The sequence below is a fragment of the Pogoniulus pusillus genome, chromosome 1 (assembly GCF_015220805.1).
Source record: "Pogoniulus pusillus isolate bPogPus1 chromosome 1, bPogPus1.pri, whole genome shotgun sequence".
Classification (NCBI taxonomy): domain Eukaryota; kingdom Metazoa; phylum Chordata; class Aves; order Piciformes; family Lybiidae; genus Pogoniulus; species Pogoniulus pusillus.
The window spans coordinates 13,011,734-13,036,835 of NC_087264.1; the positions used below are offsets into that span (position 1 = coordinate 13,011,734).

Sequence of the window (25,102 nt, forward strand, 5' to 3'; positions counted from 1 at the left end):
GTGTCCATGGGTTAAGAGTTCGTGAAGTCCTTCTTGGTCCCCGGCTGTATCCCAAGGCGATGTGTTCCTCTGGTCCGGTGCAGGTTGCTGAGATGTGAGCAGGGCAGGAACGGAAGAAAAGTCAGTGAAGCAGGAACAGTTCTTGTTGGTACTCAGGAAAAGAGTCTTTTCCCTCTGCGAAGAAAACATCAGGAACAGTCTCTTCATGTCTGGCATCAGGGGAACAGGTGTAGATGAGATGGCTGTAGACATCCTCTGGAGGGAAATCAGGAACAGTCTCTCACTGCAGGGCATCAGTGACGAATCAGATGCAGGGTTCTGGTTGGACGCCGTGGTGTGATGCGATGCTGTAGGACTCTGGATAGCTGCTGCTGTCATGTAGGTTCTGTTGGACGCCGTGTAGTGGTGAGGGTATAACTACAAAAACAACTTGTAACCCCTTATGAACTATGATACAAGTATTGCACAACTATGATACAAGTATTGCACAACTATGATACAACTATTATACAACTATAATACAAGATAACCTGAAAGTATCTGGAACACATGGAATCAACTCTGAGATTTCAAAACCTTTTCAGCTAAAGAGAGATTTCTCTGAGGGACACACTCGATAACACCAGTTTCCATCATCACCCAGTATGTGTGACCAGGACCCTCTGCAGATACCACCCCTTTGATAGGTTTTCCCCCACCAGAGGCAGGAGCAACCCACACAGTCTTTCCCAGTAGATTCCTTTCACAGACCACAGGAACTCCATCTCCCTCAACTATGGGCAGTAGGGCAGACTGAGCAGGACCAGCTCTGTTAACTGATCCCCTGCTGTTCACCAGCCAAGTGGCTTCTGCAAGGTGCTTCTCCCAGTTTCTGAGAGTTCCACCTCCCATAGCCTTCAGGGTGGTTTTCAGCAGGCCATTGTGTCGCTCAATCTTTCCTGCAGCCTGTGGGTAGTATGGGATGTGATAAACCCATTCTATCCCATGCTCTTTTGCCCAGTTGCTTACAAGGTGGTTCTTGAAATGGGTCCCATTGTCTGACTCAATTCTCTCTGGGGTACCGTGTCTCCACAGGATGTGGCTCTGCAGACCCAGAATGGTGTTACGGGCAGTAGCATGAGGTACTGGGTAGGTTTCCAGCCACCCCGTGCTTCCCTCCACCATGGTTAACACATACTGCTTGCCACTACGAGACCGAGGCAGAGTGATGTAATCAATCTGCCAGGCCTCCCCATACCTGTACTTTGACCACCTTCCCCCGTACCACAAAGGCTTCATGCGCTTGGCTTGCTTTATGGTGGCACAGATGTCACATTCATGGATAACCTGAGTTATGGCCTCCATGGATATGTCCACGGACCTGTCTCGGGCCCATTGGTATGTGGCATCTCTTCCTTGGTGACCAGAAGAGTCATGTGCCCACCGAGCTAAGAACAGTTCACCTTTGTGCTTCCAGTCCAGGTCAATCTGGCAGATGTGGGCAGCCTGGTCAGCTTGGTGGTTATGCTGCTGTTCTTCAGTGGCTCTGCTCTTTGGGATGTGAGCACTGATGTGTCGGATTTTAACTGGTCGTTTGTCCAGGCATGCAGAAATGTCTTGCCAGAGATCAGCAGCCCAAATAGGCTTCCCTTTTCTCTGCCAATCATTTCTCTTCCACTCCTTCAGCCACCCCCATAAGGCATTTGCTACCATCCATGAGTCGGTGTAGATGTATAGCATTGGCCACTGCTCTCGTTCTGCAATGTCCAGGGCCAGCTGGATGGCTTTCACCTCAGCATACTGGCTGGATTCGCCTTCTCCATCTCTTGCCTCTGCAACCCTGCGTGTGGGGTTCCAGACGGCAGCCTTCCATCTTCGCTTGCTGCCTACCAGGCGGCAGGATCCATCTGTGAAGAGAGCATATGCCTTTTCCTCCTCAGGGAGGTCACTGTATGGGGGGGCTTCCTCGGCACGGGTCACTGCCTTCTCTTCTGCTGGCTTTCCGTAGTCAGTGCCCTCTGGCCAGTTGGTGATGACCTCTACAATGCCTGGACGCTCGAGAGTCCCCATCCTAGCCCTCTGAGTTATCAGAGCCATCCACTTACTCCAAGTGGCATCTGTGGCATGGTGCAGAGTCGAACCCTTCCCTTTAAACATCCAAGTCAGGACCGGAAGCCTTGGAGCTAAAAGGAGTGGTGACTCCGTCCCAATCACCTCAGAGGCAGCTCTGACTCCCTCATAGGCAGCTAGGATTTCTTTCTCTGTGGGGGTATACTTGGTCTCTGAGCCTTTGTACGCCTTGCTCCAGAACCCGAGTGGGCGGCCTCTTGTCTCATCAGGAGCTTTCTGCCATAGGCTCCAGCTAGGACCATTCTCACCGGCTGCTGTATAGAGAATGTTCTTAATCTCTGGGCCGGTTCGAACTGGTCCCAAGGCCATGGCATGGACCACCTCTCGTTTGATCTGGTCAAATGCCACTTGCTGCTCAGGTCCCCACTCAAAGTTATTTCTCTTTCTTGTAACGTCAAAGAGGGGTTTCACAATTTGACTGTACCCGGGAATGTGCATCTTCCAAAAGCCCACAAACCCCAGGAAGGATTGTGTCTCCTTCCGGTTAGTGGGTTCCACCATAGTGGCCACTTTATTCACCACATCCATAGGGATGTGGCGTCGGCCATCCTGCCATCGAACTCCCAAGAACTGGATCTCTCTGGCAGGCCCTTTCACTTTGCTTCTCTTAATGGCAAAACCTGCATCCAACAGGATATTAATGATCTTCTCCCCCTTCTGGAAGACCTCCTCTGCTGTCTCACCCCATACAATGATGTCATCGATGTACTGCAGATGTTCCGGAGCGCCACCCTTCTCCAGTGCAGTCTGGATGATGCCATGGCAGATTGTAGGGCTGTGCTTCCACCCTTGAGGCAGTCTGTTCCAGTGGTACTGGACTCCTCTCCAGGTGAAGGCAAACTGCGGCCTACATTCTTCTGCAATGGGGATGGAGAAGAAAGCATTAGCAATGTCAATTGTGGCATACCATTTGGCCTCCTTTGTTTCCAGTTCATACTGCAGCTCCAACATGTCAGGCACGGCTGCGCTGATTGGAGGAGTCACTTCATTCAGGCCTCGGAAATCCACCGTGAGTCTCCACTCCCCCGTCTCCTTTCGCACTGGCCATATCGGGCTGTTGAAGGGCGAGTGGCTCTTGCTGATGACAAGCTGCTGCTCCAGGCAGCGAATCAGCTGCTGTATGGGTAGCAGGGAGTCTCTGTTGGTGCGGTATTGCCTGCGATGAACTACACGAGAAGCAATAGGTAACTTAACATCTTCCACCTTGTGGGTACCAACCACGGAAGGGTCATCTGACAAGCCAGGCATGATAGACAGCTGCTCTTTGTCTGCAGTCTCTACAGCTGCTATGCCAAAAGCCCACTTGTTTCCCTTCGGATCTTTAAAGTACCCTTCCCGGAGAAAGTCGATCCCCAGGATGCAAGGTGCATCAGGGCCAGTTACTATGGAGTGCTTCTCCCACACATTCCCGGTGAGGCTTATCTCAGCCTGCAGCACAGTCAGCTCCTGAGACCCCCCTGTGACTCCTGCAATTGTAACAGTATCTGTCCCCCTGTGGCTGGAGGGGATCAGAGTGCATTGGGCACCGGTGTCTACCAACGCTCTGTACTTCTCGGCTTCAGAAGTGCCAGGCCATTTCACAAACACGTCCCAATATACTCTGTTATCCCTGGCCTCCGCCTGGCTGGAGACAGGGCACCTCTAATTCTGAGCAGTGTGACTGCATGAGGCACATGGACCTGAGTTACTGGCTTCACCACCCCTTGAGCGAGAGCGCTGCCTGCGGGACACTGGGGCAACCCCTCTTCTGGAGGAGTTATTCCCTGTGTTTGTCCCTTGCAGTTCCCTTACCCTGGCCCATAGAGCTGAGGTGGGCTGGCCATGCCATCTATCCATGTTTTCCCCATGGTCACACAGTGTTCTCCAGAGTGACCCCCTGTGTGTACCCTGTCTGCTCTGGGCTGGTCTCCTGCGGGGAGGAGGAGGAGCACGGCGGCGTGTGTTCCTTATAGCTGAGACTTGCACCCATTCTGAAGGTGAGGAGCAGTCATCCTCTGCCTTCTGCATTTCAGAGAAAGAGGCTTTCAGCTCGTTCATTTCTTGGGTGAGGGTCTCTACAGTGGCAATTAAGGTTTTCCTCGACAAACTGTCTTCAAACTGTCTTAGGTCATTCACAAACTCCCTGATTGTGGGAAGGTTGTTGGGGTCTCTGCCCAGCAGCAGTGCTCCCAATGTGGGGGCATATGTGGAAGGGGCACACTGAGTCAGTTTCTTTAAGAGGGCTGGCTTCATGCGGACATCATCAGGGTCCGAGGGCCTCTGGTCGGCTCCATAAATTATCTCTTGAACCGCCATTTGCCTCAGGTATGAGATCCCCTGTTCCATATCTGTCCATCTAAGGGGATGGAAAATCATGTCATCCTTAGTCAGGTACCTGTACCTCACAGCTATCAGAAGCCTGGCCCAAAGTGAGTGGGTACCATCGAGCCTTCCCAGCTCCTTATCCACACCTCCATCCCTCGACAAGGATCCCAGCTGCTTCGCCTCCCTGTGATCTAGGTCCACTGTTTCTGCTCCTGCATCCCAGCATTTCAAAAGCCAGGCTAAAAGGGACTGTCCGTTTGCCCTTGCATACTCCTGCCTTATGTGCCTGATTTCCTTTCTGGGCGTGGAGCTGATAAGGATCACTCCATTATCAGGTCCATTTCCAGCTGGTTGCTGTTGCTGGGGGGTGCTGGTTCCCGAAGAGGTCCCTTGCCCTGGATCGGTATCTGCGGGAGGGTTTTGATTTGATCTTGCTGGCCGCGTCGTAATTGGCGCCAGGTGAAGGGGGCTGGGCTGAGGGGGCAGGGTCCGGGGGGCTGCCCTGGGCGGGACCGGAGGCGGAGTTCGGGGCGGAGCCGCGCTAGGGGCGGTCTGCCCGGTCTGCCCTGTCGCCCATCCCCCGCAGCTGCAGCTGGGGCAGTGAGGACTACCCCTCCCCCTAAGCACCCTAATGGCGGCGCCCACTCGATATTTCCACGTGTCCCAGTTCACCGCTATCTTATTAATTCCCAAACCCAAATTTACACACAGTGAAATAACAGCTATCCAGTACCATTTTTCCCCCAAAATATCTGGAGCTTCTGTGCTCCAATGCATATACTCAGATTGATTCCATGTTCCAGAAACATTTCTAAACACAGTGATATTACTAACAGAATTCAGGAAATAGGCATAGACTCGGGCAGGCAAATGCTTAGAATATTCCCAGAGCATATCAATGACAATCCAGAAGACATGGTAACTTATAAACTTTAACAGCCAGCCCCACAACAGCCATGCAAATGCGTTAATGATTAAGACTTTCAGAATATCCATTTTTTAACTTCCAAATCTTCTCTGAAAGAATTCTTTCTACCTAGCCCCACGTTGAGACGCCAAATAAATTGTCTTGGGTTCAAATGCAAGTTCCCAGAGACTCTTATAAATTTGGTAGACCCAATGACAATTTATAGAATTTATAGAGTTTATAGAGTGCCCTCCCCTCCTCCCCCTCCTTTCCCCAAAAGACAGGGAGAGAGATAAAAGGTAGGGACACCCCAATAAATCAATCTCACTCGATTTGGAAGTTAAAAAGGAAAAGTTTAACAATAACTTAGAAAAAGGGATTGTTGGTAGGGGAGTTTACAAAGGATAAGGAAGGGAAAACAGCAGAATACAAAACAGGGATGGATACAACCCGAGTAGTGTGATGGTGTCTCTGCCTCGTGGCTGGTATGCAGTATCAGTGTGTGTGTGCGGTCATGAACGCAGGTAGGGAGAAAGAGGGCGAAAAGAGGAAGAGACAGGAGAACTCCTGTCTTTTATACCACAGGAAGTGGGGGGAGTGGGCTAACCATCACCTGGAGTGTGGCCCACCCCTGAGGAGGGGCCAAGACCCCTAGGGTCAGGTTCAGGGTCACTCCCCCAGGAGTGTTAACCCTATACATTCATTTACAATCCACCACTGTTATATGACAGAAATGTGTGTGCATTTTGCTGATTTCTGATCTGTCAATGATAAAACAATATCCCAGGGAAACTGCAGAAGCTGACAGGTTAATTTTTGTGCTTGCATGTCAGACAAAAAAAAAAATATCCCATGTAAACTGCAGAAGCCAACATGTTAACTTTTGTGCTTGCATGTCACATAAAGAAATTTTAGAGATACTAATTATTTTTCAATCTTGCACATGTGATTAGATGGTGTAAAACTGACGCTGATTTTCTAAGACGGAACATTATAAAGTCCCAATTGGGAGCTTTAGAAAGACTCACCACATTTAAAGTATAGAGCTTTTCTCTGCATTAACTCACTTATGGAGCAATTACACCAAGAAGATGTCAGGAAAAAAACACTGAGCAAACAGCTCAAGTGGAATTCACACCCTTCCCCTCTCTGTCAAAACATTTCACAGCCTCGCAGCGTTAAAACGTTTTGTTGAGATTATCCATAGCGAAAGCTATTTGTTATGTATCAGTAAAAAGTACGAGACAGGTAAGATAAAGACGACATGGAAGAGAGCTGGTAATGAATCTGAACACAGCACACAGTTTTTGTGGCTTCTCTGCTCCAACAGACCAAATTTAAGTGTTTTTCTGGGCTTGAAAAGCTTGATATTTTCATTTCATCCATCTTGGAATTGACAAGTTTTCTCATTTCACTAGAAAACTACTACTAACAGTTTCTCAGGGAAGTACAGAGAAATATACACAAAGTACTGGTTTGAAAAATCTCCACTAGTTCTGGAAAATCTTTGCCTGAATTCATTTTTTTTTTTTAAGTTAGGATTTAAAAGACCTGATTTTTAGGAATGGTTTACAGTGTTGTACCTAAAAATATTCAGATGCAAAGTGGTAAGCCAGGTAGAAGCTGTTTTTAAATCTGCATTGCTACAATAGACTGTTTTTCTGACATCCGCAGTTGAGAATGAAAATACTCTGTGAAGTAATGTAGAACTCTTTGTATTAAATAAATACACACTTATTGATTATGAGATTTAAAGTCAAGGAACTTCTAAATTAACACTGACATTTCACTGAAGAACCAACAGTGTCAAGACAGTACAGAGTGCAGAGATGTAATCTCACCTCTGCTTTGATTTTTAAGCTAATATTGCTGTAAATTTCTGTGATAATACCTAAACCTTGGGCCATTTAATTTTTCTTTTTGTCCCTGAGTGTCTTAGTCCAAGTTTGGTACAGAAGAAGTTAAAATACATTTAGGTATTCCTTATTCAACAAACAACTCAGTAGTACAGCTGGAGTAATGTGCTAGAATTTACTTAGAGCTTTTTCTCCGAATGCCTTAAACATCATCTTGTTGCCAGTAGTCCTTGACATGAAGCCCATCCCAGGGCTTACAGTAGTGGCAAGAGACTCAGCAGAGTTCTCCTTTCTCATAAAGACAGATTCTCTGCTGCTCTTTTTAGCATGGCTATTGCTTCTGAAGTGTGTCCTCTACGTGAAACTGTGTTTATGGTTCAAAAGGTCTCTGCTCTGCAGAAACTGCTGGTAATTGGCTATGAATACCAGAAGATAGGATTTGCTGTGTGTGTAGCTACCATTGACCAAAGGGAAAGCTTATGCAAAATTCTGGGTCATAAATATAAATATGCTTGGCTAAGGAAAACCTGATCTGTTATCGAGTTTGTCCTTTGAGGCATGATATGTTGCGTTTTTCATATTGCAAAGGAACACAACGATACTGTACCAGGTATTTTCTGTGGCCAAATACTATAGTCCTTACTCAGATTTTACTCAGGAAAAACTGCATTTAAATTGAGTGGGAATTTGCTTGACTAAGGACTGAGCAGAGTGTTTTGTGTCTTGCCAGCATTGCTTGATGCTAATGTTGGGCAACAGTTCTCATTGCTAATTTGCCCGTCGCATTGGCCTTCTCCTGGGCTCTAGATATGCTTTTCCTGTGTGTTATTCACAGCTTGTATTGCTAGTTCACTTTGCTTCTCTTTGTGCTTTTCATTTCCAACAAATATTTTGCAGCTATTGTTTTGCTGCTGGTAAATGTGCATGGAACCTGGTATGTGGAACCTGAACCTCAGCCCAGATCTAATTAACACTGTTAAACATGTTCTCATTATGGTGCTCAGAAGGAATTTTGCTGACCCTCTTTCAATGAAGCATAAATTTGTGTAATCTGATGTTTTTACAATGCAAAAATACAAGAGCTTGATTTATAAATCTTATGGCCATATGCTTCTCTATTAAATCAGATGGAGTAGCACCCATTATAACCACCACGAGGTCAACTATAATTGCTGATTCCAACCAACAATATTCATACAAGAAACTCACTGTGTGTGCTGTAACATCACCTTGCATTGTAGTTTAATATTGCTTTAAAGTTAGATATCCTAAATAATTCCAAATTATGCCATAGCCTACTAATATGCAGCAAATCTAGCTAGGTTATCACTCGTATGTCTTATGAGCCATACCTAGCCATGGTTTATCCTCTATTCATGCTGCAGGGTACGAAATTCCTGGGTGCCAACCTGCCTATGGCAACCTAGAATTCTCCAGGGCAGGCTCGCAAAATCTTCACCTACCCTCTGGGACAGGTAACTAATAAGTGATGTTTTGTGAAGTTATGCTTTCTCTCTAACTTTCTGATATCCATGAAAATGTTTCATTTCTTCGTGTCAGTCTGCAGTCTCTCATTGTTCAGTTCCACTATGTTTTCTGAATTAGGGGAATAACAGCAGATCTCTTTATTATAGTACACTAGATGCTTGCCCTAGCCAAGCCTATAATAATTGCTATTATGGTGTGTAAAACCTGAAAGCTATTTAAGAAGCTGCAAAACTCACAGCTGTCTACTATCAGTTAATTTTTTTTTCTGATGGAGTAGCTCTTATAATACAGATACCCACAGCTGTCTGGGCAGTTCACTCACTGTTCTTGGTTGCAGGTGCTTATATATATTTTATCCTTTACCTGGTTTACATTAATCATCAGTCTGGTGAAGCAAGGATTTTTCCAATGTTATAGATACAGAGATGTTGAAAGGATGGAGGAGTTATGACAGATTCTAGTTTATATTCCTATGCAGCACATATTATATGCATTGACTCATTTTTCCATATTTTTCTTACATTCTCTTCTATTTTTCTCCTGGATATATTCTTTGTTCTTTGTTGCATGACTTTATTTCAAGTGGCAGGTGTGTAGAAGAAGTGTCATTCACTGATTCTATATTTTTTTGGTGACATATGAGACACTGAAACATATTTCAAAGTAAGAAATTAATTAGATAAAAATATAGACAGGTTAATCTTTGGTTTGTCTTCATGCAGTCTATTGATTTCCTTTGAATAATGGGTGAATAATTTTCTTCTTAAGCTGTTGATGTATGAAAGACATATGTGAGATTCTCTTCATATTTTTTGGCACAGTCAGCACTTTGTGGAGTGAAAAAAACAAACAACAATCAACAATCTTGGAAAGGTGGTTTGAGCTCCTGGTTTTTGGTCCCCTGAAGCCCCACACGTGCACTCTACTCTTACCTGGGTTTGGATGAGCTTCATGCAAAAAATGCCCTGCTGCTTGTCCTTGTTAAAACCAGGAGGCGAGCAGTGAAGGAAAATATAGCCATGGCACCTAAACCTGGTTTTCAAAATATTTGACCCTGCCTCCCAAGTCCCAGTTCACCCAGAATGCTACAGTAGTTCAGTTACAAGGCAAAAAAGAATGTGGCCTGTGTTTAGGCAATCCACATCTCAGGGCACAAGAAGAAATTCTGGGAAAATCTGCAGTACTGAAGCTGCTTCCTCATTCCACATGGTACTTTGGGTGATACATCTTCAGGGTAAGTGGAAGCAGAGGGCTCCTGGGTCCCCTCTAAAGAAGCACATTCTGTATTGCTTTTCACATGAATTATGCAACAATTTTTTCAGATTAATACCTGCTGCCTGTCTTGGTCCCTCTGCACTTGCAGAGAGCTCCTTCATTATATACAAATATCTGAAGGGTGAGTGTCAAGTGGATGGTGTCAATCTCTTTTCACTGGTCAGCAGCAATAAGACAAGGAGCAACAGCTACAAATTGCAACACAGAGGGTTTCATCTCAACATGAGGAAAAAACTTCTTTACAGTAAGGGTAACAGAGCATTGGAACAGGCTGCCCAGAGGTTATGGAGTCTCCTTCTTTGGAGACTTTTAAAACCTGCCTGCATGTGTTCCTGATCAAACTATCCTAGGTGATCCTGCCTTGGCAGGGAGGTTGGAATCAATGATCTCTGGAGGGCCCTTCCAACCTCTAAAGTTCTGTGGTTCTGTGATTTACTGAGTCACTCTGAAAATGACAGAAGAGCTAATGCCAAGGTGCTGGGCTGCTAACAGGAGTTTGGTAGAATGCAATCTGTTCCCTCTCATTCCCTGTGAGAAAAAAAAAGGCAACAAAACACAGAGCTACACTGAAGAGCCAGTTCAGCAGAGGGAGCAGGACTGAACTAATAAATCGTGGCTACAGGTTAGGAGAAAGGTAATATGAAATGGCGGTACAACATGCTGAACAGTGGGAAACTTGCTGGAGGTGAACTCATTTATACTCTTGCAGAGTAGACTTCTCCGTTAACAAGTCCTAAAATAGTGTGCTGCAGTGTATAAAATAAGGTAGAGCTCAAAATAATTAGGCAAATATGACAGATAGCAACTCCTTTCTCTCTTTTTTTCCTTCTTTTGTTGTGCTATCAGGTTGATCAAAGAGCTGGGGATCGTTTGTTATTGTAGAAAAACTAAAAATATCTTAAGATATTCACAGAAAATAAGTTCATTGAGATAACAGCTTGTAACTCTCATCATTCCTGTGCAACAGCCTATACATGAATCCAGGCATAGTAATAGTTTCCTCGGAATTTGAATTCCGTGTGCACAGTTGAGAATTTGGGTGTGTCCAGGCTAAGGAATGCCATTTAATTTGTTGAATTAATTTATTAATTTGATTTTTTTCCTTGCATTAACAAACCAGTGATGTGTTCCACTGCCAGAAAATATTTCAGAACATCCATAAAGCTCACATTGCTTCAGTGATGTCATACAGATGTATTGTGATGGTTTGGGTGTTACTTGCCCCTACACACACTTAAGAAAATCACCCAGACTAGACTCAGATGAGCTGAAAATTAGAATGAAACTTTATATTTACTACTTAGAATCATAGAATCATAAAATCAACCAGGTTGGAAGTGACCTCCAAGATCATCCAGTCCAACCTAGCACCCAGCCCTATCCAATCAATTAGACCATGGCACTAAGTGCCTCATCCAGGCCTTTTTTTAACACCTCCAGGGATGGTGACTCTGCTACCTCCCTGGGCAGCCCATTCCAATGGCAAATAGCACAATATACAAGCAGGTATTTACAATATATGCAGCTATATATAGAAATCTACAAGTTAGAAAGGTAATACAGAAACACAACACCCCTTCCAGAAACCAGAGTCCCCAGGAGGGGATCTCAATCACCCTTCTGCCTCCTTTCCACCTCTCTACTCTATCCCAGGCTTTGCCTCACATTCAAGGCGAGTTTGGAGAATTGGCCAGGGGGGTTAGGAAGCAGAAGGATTAGTTACACAGACAGCAGGTTAGGAAGAGAAGTGCAGGCAGCCAGAGCCTGTGTTATCTATATTTGTGTTCTTCTTGTTACACATCTCAGCAAGCCCATAAGTGAAGTAGACGTCACCATTGTTTCCTTTTCACAGCCTGTAATCTAATTCTTCTCATCAAAATATTCCAACTAGCTTCAAATTAGCACATGTATGTAATGGGAGAACTAAACAACACGAAACAGAGACTGCAGTAGAACTTACTGCAGCAATGGCTACTAAGAGCATCTGAGAGCTCAGTACTCTTTCTCACTCTAAGCAAAGCTGCATTATTTCCTGTACTCTTTAGTAATAATATCTGGCAAGAATTGGCTTTTTTTTTAATGGCAAGCACCCATGGATTCAAGTTAGAGATATAACAGGAGCTTCTGTCACATAAGGGAATCAGTTTGCCACTATGACCAGGAACAATTAAGAAGCAAATTCAGAACTTTAGTCACATGAAGTATTAAAAAAAAAAAAACAAAACCACATCGAGAAGAGTTAGAATAGACATTAGAATAATCTCCCAAGGGAAGTATGGGTTCCCCTATAGTAGTCAGTTTTAAGACTCAGCTTGACAGGGTGTGGGACTGTCTCATTTAAACTACATTATTGCCTAGAAAGGTTGGACCAGATCATCCTTGGAGTCCCTTCCAACCTGGCATTCTGTGATTCTGTGACAAAAGGGAAAAAAACAGTGGTATCTGCAGTTGCTGCCAGCTCCAGTTCCAGTCTCAGTAATAATGCTACCTGAATGGTCCTGGAGCCAAAAGAGTGTATTTAATTTTCTCAGCTGCTTAGCATAAACTTCCTGATGGGAAGTACTAAGCCAAAATGAGTCCCTGGAGCCAGACAAAAACAAACTTCAAATCAGAGGAAAGAGAAAAGAATTGGAAAAGGAAGCAAATAGCTAAGGTGAGAGCAGAGGTAACAGCCTCTGTCCATCAACCTATGCCTGGATGATTTATACCAAATTAAAAGGAAATAAAATTCTTCCCTTACTACAAAGCACATCTCTATAGCACTCCTGTACCACATCTCCAACCTCAGTCCTTTAACAGAAAGCATAAGACAAATTACAGCTTGCTTCTGAGCAGTGAGTTTCACCCATTCTCATTACATATTCTACAACAAATAAACAGCACAATTCAGGAGGAACCGGACTCCTGTTCCAGCACAGCTGGATCCAGATGAATCAGGAAAGTAACAGAAAAAAAGTAAAAGTGAGAAAGGCTTAATAATGCAATTAAAATATAACTTTATAAGCTTGTGAACTGATGCAGCAGGCTGCTTTCAGTAATTTCCAGAGGGAGTGCTTATCCATGACTACAAACGAAAGCAATCGAGAAGCTGGCCACTCAAAGCTGTAAGAAGAACTGCTGCAACTGAAGGCAGCTTACTCAATCACCTGGAGAGCTCTTTTTGGCTTCCAAATAATAAATTGAAGTCTACCTCTAATTTTCTGCATCAAATTCTTCATACCTCTTTTTTTTCCTTTTTCTTTTTTTTTTTTTCTCCCCCCCCCCCCCCTTTCTCATCACTGCTTAGTAGTCTGGATTCCCTACTGAGATGCTGTGCAGACTGCTTGGACTATGCCAGACATTAAAAAGCAGACAATGTCTGTTCAACAACTTCAAATCACTTTCTGTGTGAGGCAGCCCTTCCTCCAGCCCCCCCACCATCCAGGAGCCTTTGTTATAGCAAGTATTTGTTGCAGTCAGCCATTTCTGTTGCTCTTAGCCTTTCATGCCCTGTAACTTTACATTGTAACTGATCTTTTCTTCTAGTTAAACATTTCATGCAAACGTATCAGCCTCTGCAAAGCCAGAAAACAGCATCTCTCAGAGAGATGAACCTCATTCCAGATTCATATCAAGAGTGGAGTCTGGGCAGCAAGCAGCATGAAGATCCCTTCATTCCCAGGGTTGTTAGGTTTCATTCTAGAGAATGAGCCAGGATCCATGTATGTGTCTTTGAACTGCATGCTTTTTTAAATTCTCTTACAACCCTATTTCCCACCTGTTCATCCCTTCATTTTCTAGAAACATGTAGAAACAAAGTGAATTGGAACAGCCTTTGTTCAGACTTCCGTAGGAAGTTTGCCTTTTAAGCCACTAACTGTAAGAGTCTACCTGCTAGAGATTAAACCAGTTGACCCCTGCAGTCTTTATGGAAATCCTAACACAGGCACCAGGAAACAGCTTGGAAGAAGCTTCTGCTGTTTGCACTATTTCACTTCACTTTAGTCACCTCTGAATTTGGACAACAGGCTTTTGCTTTTTCACTCTGTAGTACATTCATTTCTCATTACACAACCATGCTGATTACACTCAGGTTGTTAACCTCAAAAGTGCCTTGTAGGCAAAAGTGGTCATCTTATTAATAGGAAACAGAAACATATTTTGAAGAGTCCAGATCCAAATCAAGTTAGCAGAAGTATTAAATCAGCCCTTTGAGGGCTAGCTCAGCTCTTCGGCCTCTGTGCAGCCCTGAACCAAGCTCAGTGCTCATCTAGCCAGTGCAGCTGTTCATGGTGGACAGTGGACATCCCAGTTTGTAAATCCATGTTCTTCCCTTTCCATGAGCTGTTCTGTACCTTCAATTTCTTAGTGTTCTGCACAATAATATGTTCCCTAAATGCACATCTGAATTCTCACTGATCATTTCCCTTTGCCTTTTGTAGTTTTCAGTATACTGGGGGAATTACAATTTCACACTGAGGAAACTTAAAGCAATCAAAGAACCTTTAGTGTCTATTTCTGAAAGTTGTAATTGTATGCACGGTATTTCTGTTCAGACCATTCAGAGCCTTAGGTTATGGATAGTACCTTTAATTAAAGAACAAATGGTATGTCATTATTATCAGCATATTTCACAAATCTTCTCACGTTTCCAATGACAATAATGGCATGCACTTGAGACAACTCAGTGCTGACAGCTGCTCCTCTGAGGGTTTTTTGCATGTCACCATATAACTGAATTTTCCTATCTTAATCATCTCATATTACCATTAATATTGAATGTCCTTGTTGCATAGATGAGACTGTGGCCTTTGGATTCTTGTTATAGAAGTCACTGCTTCTGCAATGTCAGCCCAATCTAACCACAACGCAGTTAATTCACTTTTACTTTTAAAGAGATCTCTTGTCTACTGCTTATGAATAGGCCCAGCACAGCATGGACAGATTTACCATAGAATATCTCTCACCTGGTCTGAATTTTCAGTTGTACAAATTAGGTAACTCAGGTGCTCACAGCCCAAGTGAAATAAGGTCATGCTTCAAAATCCAGCAATACTTCTGTTTAAAGTTAGCCTTACCAGCAAGTACTGCAAATAGGTTCTCACACTAAAGATCTGCCCCACAGCACTTTGGAATTTAACTGCTAAACATCTCATTTTTTTTTCCTCCAGTTCCCTTACAAATGACTCTTCTCTGGTCAAAATTCTTCCAGAATGCCTGGAATCTAAGAAAGGGGCTCTATTACTTTGTTTACATGTCCATCAGTCATTTGGAAAATATCTGAGCTCCAGATCTGGATCACCCACACATTTGTTCTGAAACATATGTCCAAGCCTACCTTCTCACAAACCAAATCCAGCTTCAGACTGTTTATTTTGAATATGAGTACTGAAAAGAAAAATCAAACTATTTAATACTTGCAAAAAGCACCCTACAAAAGCTACCTGTCTATATATGTGTGCGTATATGTGCAGATCTGTTTCTATAGGAAGCAAAGACCTGTATGAAATTTGACAGGCAAGCTGTTCATACTCCAAAGTTTCAGATATTTAACAAACTTCTTTGAAAGTCATGCAGAATTCTGGTGGGTGTTCTACAGGAAAAGAAATTAAAAACCAAACAAACCAGACAGATCTCGGTGAAAAAAAAAACAAATAAATAGGTGAGCTGAACAAAGTTTGTGTGAGCCTGAATTTATAGAAAAGCACCTGTTATAGAACTTGGATACACATTTGCCTTGACTTTTTTTTTTTTGGCTGCCATTGAGGCTGCTGAATAAATTGCACAAAGGCATCAGAATTTGTGGACTGGACTCAGGGTTTGGGCTGCAGCGACATAATCTGTTCTCCCAGTAAGACTGATTTTAGACCTCTAGTTAGATTCTCAGAATTTGGATCTACACTTTGCAATTTGATCTTATTCCACTCTTAATCAGAAGCAGCGAATGCAGGGTTAGACATAAAATGCTGCAGACAAGAAATGTAGTTTTTGGCATTACCCTTTTGAAATGGTGACCCTGAAGGTGTAACACAATCAAAACTTGATTAACACAGAAATCCAATTGCTGCTTCATTAAAGATCTTTCCTTAATCTTGAAAACACTTGTAAAACGTTTGAACTTCATTTCCCAGCAACAACAAATCTGAAAAAAACTGTCATCTCAAAGTTACTTCTCCTAAGCCAGATTTTCAGTGTCTTCCTTGCACACCAAGCAGCAGGCAGATCTGGTGTCACTCATGCCAGAACCAAACTCTGTGACCGGCTGCAGAGCTGTGCTCAAGTAAAAGGTCCTGGGTAATCCAGATCAGCAGGAGCTGCTGCAGCTGGAATTCCCTGAAAGCCTGAAGATCAAAATAGAAATTCTGTCCAACTTTGTTGGACAGAACCGAGTTCCTGATGACATCTCTGCTAGGTGCAAACATCCCCAGGACTTTCTGCCCCCAGCTGCTCCCTGGAGTGTGAGTTACATGTCAGGGAGAGGTTCTCCAGGGTCTTGCCTCCTGCCTGGCTGACCACTCCCTCTTTGTGATTCCTGTATCCATTCAAAGATAGAAACCAAAACCAGGGATGTGGCTGTTTGCCCTTCCTGAGTCAAATGGGCTATTTCTTTGCAGAAGTCTACAGAAGCTCCACACTATTTGGAATGTGCTTTCAGAAAAACAAGTACACAAATCTGACATCACACTCTTCAGCTGCCCGTGACATCACTGCTGCTGGCTATCATCAGTGGTATGTCTGCACTGCATGGCTGGGCTCACAGACAGTCCCTTGGCTTTTTCCAGAGACCTTCCCATGCTCTCTAGAATCCTTCACAGCAAACACTTGTGCAGGGCTGACTGATTTTGACTTTTCCCTGCATAAAAGTTCTAATTCCTGATTCTGTGATGCTCTCATTTAGAATGCAACCCATAGCAGGCATGAAGCAGTTCTGACAAACACTTTAAAAGCATGCCACAGTTCTTTTTCTCAGGCCTCCACACAAACTAAGCAACCAAGAAAAGGAACATTATTACCTCATCTCATACGCAGAGTACTGAGTCAGAAACAAAGGGAGCTATCTGATGAGACGTGGTTGTCTACATCTGAGCTACTCAATTAGGTTCCCATTGCAGTTAATGAAAATGGGTGCTTCCAGATTTGTCACCTCATCTAAGGGTAGGCTTCTAAAATAGATCAGATTCATTTCACCTTGATAATGCTTGCTCATCATCACTAAGAACAAGAGTCAGAGCTCACCAGCAGTACTGACACTTGCTTCTGATCAGGTGAATCTTATCTTAACTCACTCAACGTTATAACACCAGGCACATCTGGCAAAGCCAGCTACAAGACTCAGAGTCTCAAACCCCAGATCACATTGGTTTCTACTTACATGTCCTTTCTGCCAAGGAGGATGTTTACCACAAAATGTCAGTTTGACTTAGGATTTCACAGCTACATTAAAACTTGTACCATTACCCAGAAATGAGAATACTGGACAAGTCCAGAGAAGGACAACAAAGCTAATGAGGGGCCTGGAACACAGTCCTATGAGAAGAGGCTGAGGGAGCTGGGGTTGTTTAGCCTGGAGAAGAGGAGGCTCAGGGGTGACCTCATTACTGTCTACAACTACCTGAAGGGAGATTGTAGCCAGGTGGGGGTTGGTCTCTTCTCTCAGGCAATAAGCAACAGAACAAGGGTACACAGTCTCAGGTTGTGCCAGGGGAGGTATAGGCTGGATGTTAGGAGGAAGTTCTTGCCAGAGAGAGTGATTGGCATTGGAATGGGCTGCCCAGGGAGGTGGTGGAGTTGCTGTCCTTGGAGGTGTTCAAGAAAAGCCTGGATGAGGCACTTAGTGCCATGGTGTAGCTGATTGGCTGGGGCTGGGTGCTAGGTTGGACTGAATGATCTTGGAGGTCTCTTCTATGATTCTATGGTATCTGACATGGGTGTCTATCTTGTCCTCATTCTGCATTCCTTTCATTGGTAATTTCCCTGCTAACACCATTAATTATGTATTGTTTTACTTACTCCTAGAGCTATGTGAAGGAATACAGTCAGGAAATTCAGGGAGAATTTCAGTAGTTGAAAAAAGTAGTTTGCTCCAGTTCAAAACTACGTTTCAGATCCATCTGCAAAGCAAAGCCCTGGGGTGTCAAACAGACATGAAAATGCTGCTGAAGCAGTTTGACCAGCCAAGTGGAGACACGGAGTCTTCAAGATGGTTCAACTATGGGGCAGCTCCATAGACACTGACTGTCAGGTAGAGACAGTTTAGGGAGTACTCTCTCTTTGGACTGTCAGAGGGTAACAAGCTCTAGAGATACCCTGGCATTCAGGCAGCTAAACAACCCCAACTTGGGCAGATGAGTTGGCAGATCAGATAGGTACGATGACAATCTGTTAGTTTTCTAAGACACCTTCCTCAGAATAGTGCCATCATCATATGGCATTTTAGTTTTGCCTGAAATTCATCAGTGGAAATATGTTCACCTGGAGTGTCTCCAGCCAGCGATACAGAAGAATCCTGACTGATAGGCACACTTTATCTGTCTCCATTCTCATCATCTCATGCAACCTTCCCTGGGACTGAAGCTCTGTAGAGTGGCACCAATGCTCAGCTTGACATACAAGCTGCAGGGACCGTCTAGGAAAAAACAACCCATTCCAGTCACTCACCACCTTTTGTGGGCAGCAGCTTATTGGAGAGGCAGAGGTGACACCAGGAATGAAAATATGCCTTTGCTTCGATCTTGAGCAAACTGATAGCAACATTTTACCAGCAGGAAAGTGTTACGCGTATCTGGTGATGCTTGACCTTTCCTGCACAGCCATCTCATCTTTCTTCTGTAAAATAGATCTCTTTTCACTAAATGTGGAGCCTAAATAGTGCTAATTCTCACCTGATAATAGCTCCTCTGAATGGCCTCCATTCTTGCTAAGGATCTACAGCATCACGATTCAACAATGGGGCTTGGCATCTCTCTGTGAAGACTTAGGGAAGAGGGCTTCAAATTCTCTGACATGTAGCTACTCCAAAATTCAAAACCTGACAATTACTGGCAGCAGTGCAATGTTTGTGGGCACAAATTTCTGTGCCAGTCTATGTTTTTATATCTATTTTATATTTTCAGTGGGTTTAAACAGAGCTAAGTGGTGAATACAATACTTTGGAAAGTCAAGACCTGCTGAAGACCTACTTTTAAAGTAGCTTCCCTTGTGAGGGTTTCTTTCTTCAAACTAAATATTTAATATTGCACTTCCTATCCTTTTCTTTTTAGGGGAATATTTTAATGAAGCCAAATGAGTATTGACTTGCAAACCACTCATTGTCACAGGAGCAGGACTTTTGAGATCATTAGAAGAAATAGAGAACCGTTTATGCAAAAGGTCCTACTTGACAGGATATTGGATCCCATTAGGATTCAGGACATCCATGGAGTATAGTATTGGTGTTTTCTAATGCTTAATACCACTAGATTTTCCAAGACTTTTCTATTTGCAAATAAGCACTTTCCTTTCTCCTGCATGTAATTCTTCCATGAAATTATTTCCTTCATTTATAACTGAACAATGAATATATATATATATATATATATATATATATATATATATGTATTTGTGGAATACATATATTCTGTATTGTGTGCATTATTATATGCCTAATATAGAACTGTGAGGTCTTACTAACCTTATCATGTAAATTATAAATTAGAAAATAAAATATACTGATTTATCAATATTGAAAGAAAAAAAAAGTATAGCAAACTTTTTTTTATTAACTGGTATGTGACAAGCAGAAACAAAATGCATCTAACTTTTGGAGTTGGCTTTTTTGGAGGGAAGGGAAAATGCTAAATGCTTGACTTCATCTTTTCATGTTTTTACATTTTATTTTTACTATATTTTCACTCCTGTCTAAATTACCACCACCAAATTTAGAGGGGTGCACAACAAAAGTAAGCATTCTTTGTGAGAAGCCCAGACATTACAAAACAGCATAAGGAAAGATTTCAGGCATGCTGTTACGCCGTACCACGGTGACAGGAAGGTTTTCAGAGGAAGAACATCTGTTTCATAAGATCTATTTTTAGTTTATAAATTTAAGAAGCCCATGAAATACAATGCTTTTGTATAAAACAAAAATTGAGCCTCTTATCCTGATACTAGAAATACTAAATTTGAGACACTGCATGTTCTTATTTCTACCATTTGTTTCTAACATATTTAGTTTTCTGAATAATAACTTGCCTTTTAATAATGATTTACTGTTATGTGCCTACTGTTACATCTTAAATAATCCCATCACAAACCAGATGTCCTTTAAAAACAGCCAGCCAGTTTTGTGTGTATCAGATGAATTGAAGTAGAAACTAAGCAGTTCTGCTAGGTTTGGGAGAGCTTCAGGATCTTTCAGCTTTTTCAGAAATAGGTTTTGCTGCATATGAATAACTGAACTTTGAAGTTGTCTGACTTACCCCTTAGCCTACATATTTTTTACAAAGTTACAGCTATGCTTCACTACCCAAAGGATTATGTGAGTGTATGTATGCAGATTGTTTCATTAAAGCTCATTAGAATAGTCTTGATTTTAATGAAAGAAAGAAAATTCAAGAACGCAAATATTTCAAAGTGAACTTCAAGGGAATAAAAGTCTGACCTTGAAGTTAAATTCAATGTTTTGTCAAACTAGGGCCCTAGAACAAGCTTCAGGCTGTCAGAATCTGCCAAGCCATCCAGAACTGAATCCCAAAGTACCTTTTGGCAGCTTAGATCAGCACTTCATAGAATCATAGAATCAACCAGGTTGGAAGAGACCTTCAAGATCATCCAGTCCAACCTAGCACCCAGCCCTATCCTGTCAACTAGACCATGGCACTAAAGTGTCTCAGCCAGGCTTTGCTTGAACACCTCCAGGGACAACAACTCCACCTCCCTGGGCAGCCCATTCCAATGCCAATCACTCTCTCTGTGAAGAACTTCCTCCTAACATCCAGCCTATACCTCCTCTGGCACAACTTGAGACTGTGTCCCCTTGTTCTATTGCTGGTTGCCTGGCAGAAGAGCCCAACCCCACCTGGCTGCAACCTTCCTTCAGGGAGTTGTAGACAGCAATGAGGTCTGCCCTGAGCCTTCTCTTCTCCAGGCTGCACACCCCCAGCTACCTCAGCCTCTCCTCACAGGGCTGTGCTCCAGGCCCCTCACCAGCTTTGTTGCCCTTCTCTGGACATGTTCCAGTATCTCAACATCTCTCTTGAATTGAGGAGCCCAAAACTGGACTCAGTTACCCAAGGTGTGGCCTGAGCAGTGCTGAGTCCAGGGGCAGAAATCACTCTCTCTGTGAAGTCATTCCACTTGAGGATCAAGATTTACTCAGAACTCACAGTTTGAACCCTGTATTTTCCCATACAGACAGTTCTAGACACAGGTATATGTAGAAGCAACTTTGTTTGAGGAATTGCTTTGGTCCTGCCTAACCTTCACAAAACTGAGACAAAAAACAAGAAGATACCTACACATGGAAATGAAAGACAAAGTTTTCAGAGGCCATTAATATTCTCTTTTTTCCTCTTTTTTTCTTTTTTTTAATTGTCATCAGCTTACTTACTTAAACGTCCCCAGCATTCCCTTTATATTTGTACCTCTACAGCCCCTGTTTCTTCCAGAGGTAAAACTCTGCTTGTGGAAGAAACTCCCTGGTACAGAAGGATTTTCATTAATGCATTTGGCCAGTGTAGAGCAGCAGCCTGGGAGACCTCTTATCTACTTTTTTTTTTTTTTTTTTTTTTTACAAATCCTAGTGGTTAGAATTTTAGAGCAACAGAAATCAAATCTCTTTTCAGTCTAAACAGTTTTGACATGTAACACCCACTTCACAGGAGAAAATCAAAGTTGCCAGGCTACAGGAAGGAGAACTGACCACTCTTCTTTCCCAAGATGTGCAGATGCATACTGAGAACAACAGAGCCAGTAAAAGGTGGTACAATGAAAAAAAAAAGGAGGGGGGCAGAATGGGTCAATATTCTCATTTCCCTAGATAATTTTGGAGTTTTATTGACCAAGTGAAATACAAAAACTAACTGATTACCTTAACTGTAGCTGCATTAAATGTCTGAATTAGAATATATTATTTCAAGAGACTATAACCACAAGTGGTAATCTAAGTATAACTCTAACCACGCAGTATGTGCAATTGAAATAGAGCACTGTGTTGGCAAAACATTAGACTGCTTCCTAGATCTAAGCTACATAGATCACATAAGCAGCAATTGTAAAGCTTTTTGCTCTTACAGCAGCTTGTAGAGAATGCAGTCATATTGAAGTCACCTCAGACAAATGTTTCTTGGAGGATGGCATACTGTTCCCAAGTGTCTAGACTAATAAAAGACCCAAAAAATTAGTCTAGTAAATGTGTTGACAGTACTCACCAGACAAAGGAAATAAAGATTTTTTTTTCTGAAGGAGTACATCTACTGTATTTTTAAAAACACGTAAGGCAATTCACATCACAACACAGCAGCACTTTTGTTTCTAGGCAATGGCATGCTCTTGTTCTGTAGAGCCTCAGAGCTCCCACTGGAAAGCAAGAGATCAACTCAAAATTTGGTTGACTGAGCCAAGGTACAGTTATTTCCAGAGACAGCAGCTCTGACTGAGGAAAGAGCAGACTGGTTCACCTGAAATCATGTGCTAGAGATCCAGTAAAGCAGGGAAGGATTCTCAGGTTCATCATTACAAATCCAAGTAGACTATTAGGGTGCAGATGTCACTTTGATCTTCATGATATAAATTTTGCTTGGACCTCTTGGCTTTATTTTATACCATCTCTAAAACAGTGAATCATAGAATCATAGAATCAACCAGGATGGAAGAGAACTCTGAGATCATCCAGTCCAACCTATCCCCCAGCCCTATCCACTCAACTAGACCATGGCACTAAGTGCCTCATCTCAACTAGACCATGGCACTAAGTGCCTCATCCAGGCTTTTCTTGAAGACCTCCAGGGACAGTGCCTCCACCACCTCCCTGGGCAGCCCATTCCAATGGCAAATCACTCTCTCTGGGAACAACTTCCTCCTAACATCCAGCCTATACCTCCCCTGGCACAACTTGAAACTGTGTCCCCTTGTTCTGTTGCTGATTGCCTGGGAGAAGAGGCCAACCCCCCCCCCCCCCCCCCCCCCCGGCTACAATGTCCCTTCAGGTAGTTGTAGACAGAGAAAATAACAAAGTGGAAAAACCTTCTCTCTCCAAAATCTGTGCCTAGTGCTTTCTTTGTCAAACAGTGCAACTGAAGTAAAGTTAAAAACAAGGCATAGTTGCTTTATTAAGAGAAAGAACTGTGACAAATTAATGTTCACATGTAAGTTTGGGAACTCTTCTCTCAGAGACATCAAGATGCTCGAGTCAGTCCAGAAAAGGGCAATGAAGCCAATGAAGGATCTTGAGAATAAGTATTATGAGGGGCAGCTGAGGAAGTTTAGATTGTTTAGTCTGAAGAAAAGGAGGTTGGGGGGAGACCTTATGCCTCTCTACAACTGCCTGAAAGAAGGTTGTAGAGAGGTGGATGCCAGTCTCTTCCCACAAGCCATGACTGATAGGACAAGAAGAAAATGCATCAGGTTATGCCAGGGGAGGTTTAGGATAAACCTTCTGTAAGATTTCTATACTGAAGGGGTAATCAAAGACTGGAACAGGGTGCCCTGGCTGAATCACTATACCTGGATGCATTTGAAAGCTGTCTAGATATGGTTCTTAAGAATAAGGTGTAGTAGCAGCCCCAGTAGAGTTAGATAATGATTGGACTTGGTGATCTTACAGGTCTTTTCCAACCATGGTGATTCTGCAAAATAAATTGGAAAATGGGCAAAGAACTGTAACTTTCAAATTGCTATGATATTGATTACTATTCTCCAGATGAAATGCTGCCAGATAACATCTCTAGCAGCATTATGACTAGGGATTGGGGTGGAAATTCAATCAAATAAGAAAAAGAAACTTTTTCCTCCACAAAATATACTTAAACTTGGCTTATTGGCAGGGAATTGTTTTTGTTGCTGCACCATTGAGATCTGCTACTTCAGTGACAGTATGCAAAGATAACTATAAATGAAAGGTCCTGTGTGAACCTAAACTCTAGACTGTATTTTGTATTTTAATGAGGATTCTTCAAGAAAATATTCCATTGTGGCTAACGAGACATTACAACGAATGCACTAGAAAGGACAGATGGAAGAGAGTCAACTATCCAAATCAGAAGATTTTCAAAGTGCAGTAAACAAATTACTAAGCACACTTCTCTGGCTTAACGCCAACCTATACTCTAGGGAATCAGTCAAAGACTGGATCATGAAAAGCTTTTTGGGAGCAGCTAAATTCTACAGCTGTGGTCTTTGTTTTTCTAGTACTTTGCAAGAACAGAAGGGGGAATTACGAAAGCGTCTATCGTACACTACCCATAAGCTGGAAATGCTTGAAACGGAATTTGATTCTACACGTCAGTATCTTGAAATAGAATTGAGACGTGCTCAGGAGGAACTTGAAAAAGTAACTGAAAAACTGAGAAGGTCAGTAACTCACTTTTTTAAATAGAGTTATTAGGAATTTACAAGTGGTGGTGTTAAAGATATAGATATAGATATAGATATAAGTAAAAACATACAGTCTCAAACACATAACATTAATTATCTATTGGTTACATGTGTTTTCACTTTGAGCATCTATTTCACACATCTGAGTATATATTACATACTACATTAAGTAATTTACATGTGATATGTACAATGCATCTATATTGAGAGTAAATATGCAAATAGAAATATTCCTATATAGGTGCATATATGACATTGAGTGTAAACACACATGTAGGTTAGTGCCACAGTGGGTTACATATACAAAGGTTATGAAGCCACTACATGTATATACACATATACTATGTATATACAGATAGATGTCTTTTAATAAGTCTGGCTGCTTTTTTTTTCTGTTGTTACTCTCCATTATACTGATACAAGAGAATAGAATTTGGTCCTCCATCACTCGAAGCTGAAACTGTGTTCAACCCAAATAACATTAAATTTCACTTTATATGCAGTAACAAATCATTTGCTTTTTAGTCCCAAGTAGAACTGAAAACCTATTCTTCAACATTGTTGAGGCTGTGGCAGATTTCTATTTTAAATCAGAGCCTCAGTTAATATTGAT

General features: G+C 42.6%; 1 protein-coding gene across 10 annotated transcripts in view; it reads left to right on the forward strand.

Annotated features, from left to right (window-relative positions):
• Positions 1-25,102, forward strand: part of BEGAIN (brain enriched guanylate kinase associated) — a 194,450-nt gene that overhangs the window by 100,985 nt on the left and 68,363 nt on the right. For 4 of the 10 annotated variants that reach the window (XM_064173099.1, XM_064173021.1, XM_064172942.1 and 1 more), the window contains 2 exons: positions 8,562-8,651; positions 24,304-24,465. The exons of 1 other annotated variant lie outside the window; for it this stretch is intronic. In XM_064173099.1, the coding sequence (XP_064029169.1) occupies positions 8,562-8,651; positions 24,304-24,465 (252 nt within the window). The remainder of the gene's footprint in view (positions 1-8,561; positions 8,652-24,303; positions 24,466-25,102) is intronic. 5 more of the 10 variants (XM_064173266.1, XM_064173595.1, XM_064173426.1 and 2 more) reach the window with 2 other exon arrangements.